The sequence below is a fragment of the Sinocyclocheilus rhinocerous genome, unplaced genomic scaffold (genome assembly GCF_001515625.1).
Source record: "Sinocyclocheilus rhinocerous isolate Xijiao unplaced genomic scaffold, SAMN03320098_v1.1 scaffold1509, whole genome shotgun sequence".
In the NCBI taxonomy this organism is placed as follows: domain Eukaryota; kingdom Metazoa; phylum Chordata; class Actinopteri; order Cypriniformes; family Cyprinidae; genus Sinocyclocheilus; species Sinocyclocheilus rhinocerous.
This window is the reverse complement of record NW_015662985.1, coordinates 97,244-107,115: the sequence shown is the minus strand read 5'-3', so window position 1 is coordinate 107,115 and position 9,872 is coordinate 97,244. Positions and strand designations below refer to the sequence as shown.

Genomic DNA, 9,872 nt, shown 5'->3' with positions numbered 1-9,872 from the left:
ATATTTGTAGCAATAGCCAACAATACATTGTATGGGTCAAAATTATAGATTTTTCTTTTATGCCAAAAGTCATTAGGATATTTAGTAAAGATCATGTTCCATGAAGATATTTTATAAATTTCCTACTGTAAATATATTAAAACTTAATTTTTGATTAGTAATATGCATTGCTAAGAGTTTCATTTGGACAACTTTAAAGACGACTTTCTCAATATTTAGATTTTTTTGCACCCTCAGATTCCAGATTTTCAAATAGTTGTATTTCGACCAAATATTGTCCTATCATAACAAACTAAACATAAATGGAAAGCTTATTTATTCAGCTTTCAGATGATGTATAAATCTCAATTTAGAAAAATGTACCCTTATGACTGGTTTTGTGGTCCAGGGTCACATATTGTCACAATCGTGTGTTTAATGTCTTCATGTTTCCAAAGGTTTCTGCCTTTTATTCAGATCATACAATGATAGCTGGACACTTTTGTCCATGGCTGCATCCGAAAACGTAGGCAGCTGACTTGCTGCCTCACTCCCGTATGAGGCAATGACTTTGCAGGCAACGTTTTTGCACGAAGGCACCTCATGAAACTGATTTCGTACAGGCTTCTGAGGCAGAGAATGATCTACATGATCTACAGCAAAATATAGAGAGCTTTGGTGATAACTAAGTGAATATTTCATTACTGCTTCTCGCTAGTCTCGCTAGAAATGACATCAAAAGTGGAAAACGTTGATCAAAAACGTACATTTACACACAAACTGACCACCGACCGCAACTTTCAGACGCCATCTTTATTTTTTAGCTTAACTGTCACAGAATGGAATGCACAGGATTGTGGGATATCAAATGCAGCGAAGGTATACATCTATGCTGCCTTCAAAAATCGGCCAGATGAAGGCATCTCAGGAGACAGGAACTGAAGCTAACATTGAATTGTTGCCTTGATGCCTTCCTAAATTGGAATGCGTCCTCCGATAGCAGCCTTTTTCAGTTTTCGGATGCAGCCCATATTAGGGATTTCCTGGTACTTAAGTTATTACTTCTATATGAGTCCGTCTTGCACTTTCTGCGCGAGAGCGCCCTCCGGCTTCGAGTATGAATGAAACACACACTGAATGAGAGTGTTGAGCGCTCCTTGATGTTCATCTCACCTCATTCTGGGTACTAATAAAACATTAGGTCATGCACAGACTATCTTGTCTCTTTCAATTTAAATCAATATTCTTTCACACCGGCCCTTTAAAACCTCTATAACACACTTGCCCGAAAAAAGTGGGAACACCTTCCCTTCCAACCTTTCTTGAAGTCCTATTGGCTCACGCCAGTCCAAATGACTGACCAATTGTCGCAAAGTATGCAAATCGCATGCAAATACTGATGCGCTCGAGAGGCAGTATAAAATGCGGTGCATGCGACAATTACGTCAGAATCTTCTCCTTCACGTTGGCTTATGCATCGAGAATGAAGATGACATCCTACTGCAGTATCTGTGCAGGACCTATTGACCCGCCAGACAAACAGGATCACTGCATTGCCTGCCTGTCCAACTGCGCACATTGTGCGGACCTGCGGGCATGGGAAAATGCTTATGCAATTTAGCTTATTGGGTTCATATTCTGATCGCATCTGCTTGCTGGTATATAATATGCATCATCAAATCTTTTATTTTTTTAAAAAGTGTAGGTTACAGCAGAAACGGCGACAAATGATCGTGACTCTTGGCACGAACTCTGGCAGCTGATATATAAAAATGTATAATAATAATAATAATAATACAATTGTGGGAACTTTGCATCATCATTTAAAAAAAACACCACCGCACACCACTGAGAACAGTGTAGTTTTTACTGAGCTAACAGCAAAAACGTAGAGAAAGACCGTGGCAGCTGCCGTGGCCACCGGAAGTGGTGCTGCGACCTGCCGCTGCCAGAGAGAGCGCCAGCTCTTGCAGATTTATTTCCCAGCTATTTACCTTCACAGACATAACCGACTGTCTTTGTAACTCGTGTGTTTTTAATATAAACTTGTATGTGAATGAGAACTTTGTTTAGTACTCACATGCTGTGACAGCAGCTTTCTGTGCGTGTGCTTCAGATGTGTGCGCTCAGAAAACCGTATATTAGAAGTTTAAACTAATATGGTTTAAAACGCATGATTTCAGCGTGATAATTATGATAATCAGAACCAAAACAGATGTTTTTAGCAGGTCCGAGCTGTAATGACTCAGCTCTATTCTGGAAAAGGGGGCGGGAAGCAGCAGCTCATTTGCATTTAAAGAGACAGGCACGAAAAACAGCCTGTTTCTGCTTCCACTCAAAATAGGCATTTTCAAAATGATATAATAAATGATCTGTGGGGTATTTTGAGCTGAAACTTCACAGACACATTCTGGGGACACCAGAGACTTATATTACATGTTGTAAAAAGGGGCATAATATGTCTCCTTTAAATACAGGCCTTTTACCAGCCTGATTAATTGCCAGTGTGCTCTGAAAGCGAACTGTTAAGACACTATAGGCTGCTTCATGCTTCCTACCGCACATGTTCTTTAAAATCCAATCTGCACACTGACTTAGTGACTGTACAGAATGCTAACTGACTAGTTAAAGACTCTCATTCCGCCATACTTTGCTTTGTAGTATTTTTTGCACATATTGACATCAAGCCTTGAAGTATTATTTTAAGAGTACGGTAATCATTCAGTGTTATGGAATATACCAAAGTGTCATGGATTTACCATCTGACCATCATAGAATTATAATACTGTAGTATTTTTAAGGGCCTCAGCATGTTCAGGGAATGTTTTGCTCAGACTGTGCTGTATTAATTCATCCCAGCTCCACCAGACCCTAGGAGAGATGAAGAGACATAGCACAGCGCTGGCAGATGGCCAAGCAAATATCCAAAATAATAATCAGCAGATTTCAGCAACCTCTCTGTTTTTTTTTTACAGCCCCTTACCCCCACCCTTCTCCCTTGCTTTACCCTTTGTCTGTGTTTATAGTCATAGTTTGGATTTATATAAATATAGGTACAGTATATGGACAGATGTCAAGTCAAGTTTATTTGTACAGCGCTTTTCACGATACAAATCATTGCAAAGCAACTTTACAGCAGATGTGTTGATTTATTTTGAGCGCTCGTGCACATAAAATGGATAGAAAAGAAGCACTTGTGCTGTGTCAGTGCTTAAGACTGGCCCATTGATTTTCACAGTACAGGACTGTGTACACAAAAATGGCCAGCTCATCTATTGTTCACTGCCTCCTCCTGAGTGTGCAGATAAAGCACCACCCAACGGCCTTCGTTGTCAGATCCTGATAATGTGTGAATGGAACCAAGACACAGTGCATATATGATATAAGTGTTTGGTTGACCATTCAGGTTACTGAATATATGTATATAGGTTAAACACACATAGCATTGTGCACGGCGCTCTGTCCTATACTCCATAAGATCATGCCCTCGCACACTGAAAAAAAAAGTAACAGAATGTACAAATGATACAGTAGCATTATTAAATGGTTAACCTTATATTATTGTACCATATACAGTAATCATTGTTATTTTACTGTAAAATACTGTTGATTAAATCCATTAAGATTTTTTAAAGTATAAATGACATCAAGGTTATTATAGTTACCTAAAACTAAAACTAAAACGGAAACTAAAACCATGAAAAACATGTTTGCTACTTGAAATAAAATAAATGATAAATGTTAACTGAACAATGTCTCATTTTAATTTTGTTTAATTAAAACTAAAACTGAAATAAAGATTAATAAACTATGTAGACAAAAAAGAAAAAAATAACTAAAACTTTAACTAAAATGAAAATTGGAATAGTATGAATATATATTAAAAAAATGAAAATTGTATGAATATAAAAACATTCAAAATATTAATAAAAAACTACTGAAAATAATACTGATGACCATACAGTTTACAGTGAGAATCTATATTATACACAAAAAAACAATACTACCAATCAAATGTTTAATATTCAGTACAATATGACTGTTTTTACTGTATTTTTGATCAACTAAATACAGCCTTGGTTTAAAGAGACTTATTTAAGTAAATAAAAAATTGTACTGACCCCAAACATTTGAAAAGTATTGTGTACATAAAAATAATTGTAAGCAAAAAAAAAAAAAAAGAAGCATAATCTTATTTATGATCAAAAACAATCAATGAACGTTATCAGAAGTCTCAGATTCTGAGGTTTCTGATTTTCATTTTGGAACAAACACTAAAATTGATTACTAATCAATTTATTCTCATTGTCAGCTTTATATTTCTCTATTTGTGTCAGTACTGGACTTTCCCGCTCACATGGCAGATAGAGAAAGAATGCAGTATGTATGTGAATGAATGTGGTGATAGTATTGCTCCATCACTGTCTCTTTATCTCTATGCAGGCGTGTTTATGAGAGACTGTGTGTCGCCTCTGGATGCTTCTGGCCTCAGTCATCCATATTAATGAAGAAGAGCTGCCCTGTTCAGCAGTTCTGCCAAAGGGAATGGATTCTGGACATGGATATCCAGGTTCGATAGGCTACAGCTTTACTGCAGATTTCCGAAAGAACATTACGTCAACCAAGTAATCGCTGCAGATGAAAAGGTCACAGCAATGCATACAGCATGTCAACCCTGTCATGCCATAAAGCCACCATAACATATTATTGCGTAGTTTGTAGTGTTGATTTATTTTTATTAGAAAGAAAGAAAGAAAGAACTTGAGAAAATGAAAAAAGTTGTAATAAGATTAAGTACTGAAATGACTAAAACTACAACTGAAATTAAAATAAATTAAAGCTGTAGCTATAGAAATATAAGCAATGCCCTAAAACTAATAAAAATGACAAAAGCACATAAAATTGAATTGAAAATGTATTTTAAGCGTACTATTTACTAACATTTAAATGAATCATTTGATACAATGCACTTATTGTGTGCATACATATTTTCTATTGTACTTATATTAAAAAAAAAAAAATCCTGCATTGAAACTACTGAAATTAATTACAGATGTAGTTCTATAATTACATTGTTGACCATGTATTTTGCAATATAAAATGAACACAATAACTACATTGTACCAAACAATGGTAAAGACATATAAAGTTGGAACACAAAATACAAAAACTTAACAATTAACTTGATTAAAAAAACTTGAAACTAAAATGAAAACTGATAATCAGATTCAAGATATTAATACATACTATAATAGTACATAAGTTATACTATACTGGCAAGTATGAGAACTGAAAATCTGAACTGAGCAGATATTGCCATAACATTCAATGCCATGACATACGGTGAACAACATGGATATTAAACAGATAAGCAGTATTTTCAAACAAGCCATCCATGAGATGGTTTCAATCTGCTATTTGTAAGTCATAGTCAAGCTTTCAGTGTCACTTTTGGTCCAGAAGGGGTAAATCACCTCGGGGGAATTTCCATTTAGTTAGAAAAGCTGCAGGCTGAGCCCCGCAATCCTTCATAAACACGGCCCAGATAGTCTATCCTCTTCATGCAGGGGTCACAGGGAAAGTTTTATAGCACAGTCATCTATATATTAGTCAGGAGGAGGAGAAGCTTGTAACACTCTAAAGAGAAAGGAAAAAATGAAATCGCATCATATGACCCCTTTAAACATTTTCTGCTTCTGTGAAAACAGTGAAGTGGTAACTGAACAACATGGTCTGGTTTCTTATTAACATTGTCCTGCTCGACAAATCTATTTAAGCCTCTAGTTATGAATTATTCACTCTACAGTGGAATGTGCAAAAAAGGAGAAACATGGGTCAGAATGTGCTTCAACAGAAGGAGGAGGGTGCCCTCCACTGGATTTGGGCTTTAAAACACACTGACAGGACCGTTCTGACTTTGCTTTTTCCTAAACATTTTTGCGGGTAAAGTAGGTCATTCAGGAAGTTTTAGATTCCAGGAGGCTTGGGAATGAGTAAAAATACGCATTTATGTGCCACTGATTTTGTCCTTCCTCTGTCTAGACTCCCTATGAGGAAAACCTAGCTATTCTCTGCAAACCACAGAGAGCCGTCTGCTTTTAGACCGGCCACAGAAACACAGCACTCCACCCTACAACAGGAAATAACTCTCTAATCTACTCAAACAAACAGCAGCAGCTCCAGTTACCATGTGAAAATGTCACAAGTTTATATCAGATAATGTAGGCCGAACGCATAGAGAGACAAAACAAATATAAACAACTGTCTGACAGCTAAACTGCAGGTTTAGACATTTATGAAACATTCCTTCTTTTTTAAAAATCGTTTATCGGGGTATTTTTTAGAAAAGTTTTTAAAATCTAATTCAATTTTTTTAAAGATACAAATAAAATTAATGTGATAAAAATGTTGACAGGGTGGCCTATCATAGCCTTTTGAAGGCTATGTTTTTGAAAGACATATCTTGTGCTCACCAAGGCTACATTAATTTGAACACAAATACAGTAAGAAGAGTAATGTTGTATAATATTTGAATATTATACACCTACTATTGTATAATATATAATATTTTTACAGTGAAAAGTACCTTTTTTGTATTTGAATATATTTTAAAATGTAATTTATTTCAGTGATGGCAAAGCTGAATTTTCAGCAGCCATTACTCCAGTCTTCAGTGATCCTTCAGAAATTATTCTACTATGCTGATGTGCTGCTCAAGAAACATTTCTTAAAGTGCCCCTATTATGGGTTATGAAAGGTTCATATTTTGGTTTTGGGAGTCCCCAACAACAGGTTGACATGTATGCAAGTTCAAAAAACACTTTCATTGTCTTATAATATGCATTTATTTTTACCTTACTTGCTCAACGACTCCCAAAAGATTCGCTCAACGATTCATTTTTCCAAACCCCTCATTTGCGTGACGCTAGTCTGCGGTGATTGGTCCAATTGGTCTCATTTTCTTTTCAGCATACACCTGTAATGCCTGCTAATCTGCGGTGATTGGTCCGATTGGTCTCAGATTTATTTCATCATGCCTGTAATGCCTGATAAAGCAGCGTTTGTGAGCGCAGTGCTGCTTTGTGTACAGCTTTACCGGGGAAACAGCTATTTTTACCACTCCAAAAGCAGCACCTAGTGGCAAAGAATGAATTAGCATTTTTTTTATTCAGACCAACACGAAAAGACCAACAAGTGGGCGGGCAATATGCTAATGTTTCCTGTTAAAATGAATCCCAAGCCATTTCAATGATTCAGAGTCTACTTTTTTTTTTGAGAGACAATAACTTTATACACGGTGCACTTCCAGATTTAAAACTTTGCAGGATGTTTTCATTCACTTAGAGCTGTGTTACACACTGCATGAAAGGTCATTTTCAAAAATACATAATAGGGGCACTTTAATATTAACAATGTTTAAAATTTGAAGTTATCCTGCTTCATATTTTTTTGGAAACTGTGAGTTCATCTTACTTACACTTGGAGTAAGTAAGATGAAAAAAAAAAAAATTAATACTTGCTTTTATTAAGCCAGGATACATTAAACTGATCAAAAGTGACAGTAAAGATAGTGTATATGCATTCAAACTGTTGTGAAAAGAGCACAAAAATCACATACAGTACAAAAGCATTGGAGATACATGGTTTATTTAGTACGCAGCACCAGTTCTGGTCTTGTCAAAAAGCAACACCATTGATCAATGTAAGTATAAACAAACTTGAGTGCCAATTTGTGGCCAACACTTTGATAGAGGAATGAGGAAACACGATTGGAAGGGACGATTGCTCTAAAGCTGAAAAGTAGCAGAGGTCTGTGACATGGCATTATAGAGGAACGTGTTGTTGAAAGGTACAAACTGGTGCGTGATGATTTTGATGGCTTCTTGAGCTGCTGATCCTGCAACAAAAGCAACAAAAGACATCAGGACCCTTTACAACTGGCATTACCATGTTGTTCACATCTGGATGGTTTCTGGATAGGCAGTAAGACTCTTATGTAATTGGATCGAGGCAGCAGCGGAAACCGTCACCTAGGTAATACATTTAAGGTTGTGTTGACCAAACATTCTCAGTAATTAACCTAATTTTTGGTTGACCTCACTTTAACCCAAGATTTTCTTACTAACCCTATTTTCTTCCACTATTTAAGATTCTTACAGTAAAGGTTGCTAAATAGGATTTTTTAAGATTTTTTTTTTTTTTTAAGTGGCTACTTGCAATAATTCACAGGTTATTGTTCATTAAATCAGGTGACCAGATTATATCACCCCAATGTCATGTTTTTTTTTTTTTTGGTGATAGTAGTATAAAAAGAAAAAGCCAATAACCCCGCAGCACAGTGATGTGACATGTGGCCAAGTATGGTGACCCATACTCGGAATTAGTGCTCTGCATTTATCCCATCCAAAGTGCACACACACAGCAATGAACACACACCCGGAGCAGTGGGCAGCCATTTTTTTGCTGCGGCGCCCGGGGAGCAGTTGGGGGTTCGGTGCCTTGCTCAAGGGCACCTCAGTTGTGGTATTGAAGGTGGGAGAGAGCGCTGTACATTCACTCCCCCCACCTACAATCCCTGCCGGTACGAGACTCGAACCCACAACCTTTGGGTTACGAGTCCGACTCTCTAACCATTAGGCCACGACTTTCCGAGCACTTGGTAAGATTAAGTGAGCTCTTGCTACAGAAATCCATGAATCATATCAATGTCAGATGGAAATAAATAGAGCCTGACAGAAAATTTTCAACCCACTCTGTGAGTGACAGATAATGATTATTTGTAGTGCATCACTTAAGTAGCTGTATACGGATAACAAAAACGCATTAGCATTTATATCTCCATTGAATGCGATCAGAATCCTTCCCTGACCACCTCCGAATGTGGTTCTACTGGTCCGATCACCAAGTGCACTTTTTAACGTGGGCTTTTAACGTGCTTAAGTGCTATCCGGAAGTTGTACGATAATTGCAAATTCTTATAATAATGCAAGCAGTAAAGACAATGAGAGAGGTCATATTTGCATGCGTAAAATGATTTGCCTTTACACTATAAAATCCATATCATAGAGGATGTCACAGTATGCATTAGGAATGTATGATGGCATGTGTGTTTGCAGGCTCCTGAATAAGTACTGTACATAAACACTCACCTCCCAGAAAAGCTGCGACCGTGTGTGGCTCGGCAGCTCCATAACGGCAGCTGGAAGATATGAAAATAACATTTACACTGTTCCCATCTGATTATAAACAGAGGGACCAGACGGACTGGAGAACTTTTGCTTCTTTATTATCGATATTACAAAACCATTTTTAGTATAAATATTTAGCTTCAAACCAAATAGGCTTAACGGTGAGCTTAAACTTACAACTCATGAATGTAGTCATCTTTCACATTGACGTTCAGACTGTACTCCTGTAGAAGACTGTTTACACACAGCTTGAGTTTGTTAATGTCTTCCTCCACCTGGTAATTGTAGACACCTGACAAAAACAGTCATACTCTATAATATTAGAGTGACAGAGTTCATATACACTATTGTTTAAAGGTTTGGTATCTATTTGAATGTTTTTGAAAGAAGTCTCTTATGCTCACCAAGGCTGCATTTAATTAAGGATACAGTAAAAACAGCAATATTGTGAAATGTGACCCTGGACCACAAAACCAGTCTTAAGTCGCTTGGGTATACTTTTAGCAATAGCCAAAAAAACATTGTATGGGTCAAAATGATCGATTTTTCTTTTATGCCAAAAATCATTAGGATATTAAGTAAAGATCATGTTCCATCAATATATTTTGTAAATGTCCTACCGTAAATATATCAAAACTTAATTTTTGATTAGTAATATACATTGCCAAGAACTTCATTTGGACAACTTTAAAGGTGATTTTCTCA

At 36.7% G+C, this 9,872-nt stretch overlaps 1 protein-coding gene across 1 annotated transcript in view; it reads right to left on the bottom strand.

Moving 5' to 3' along the window:
• Window positions 1-7,514: 7,514 nt before the first annotated feature.
• Window positions 7,515-9,872, bottom strand: part of nae1 (nedd8 activating enzyme E1 subunit 1) — a 9,423-nt gene continuing 7,065 nt past the window's right edge. Inside the window, exons 18-20 of the mRNA XM_016538987.1 lie at window positions 9,345-9,459; window positions 9,129-9,178; window positions 7,515-7,876 (exon numbers count right to left, since the gene is read on the bottom strand). Coding sequence (XP_016394473.1) covers window positions 7,767-7,876; window positions 9,129-9,178; window positions 9,345-9,459 — 275 coding nt within the window. The 3' untranslated portion in view covers window positions 7,515-7,766. The remainder of the gene's footprint in view (window positions 7,877-9,128; window positions 9,179-9,344; window positions 9,460-9,872) is intronic.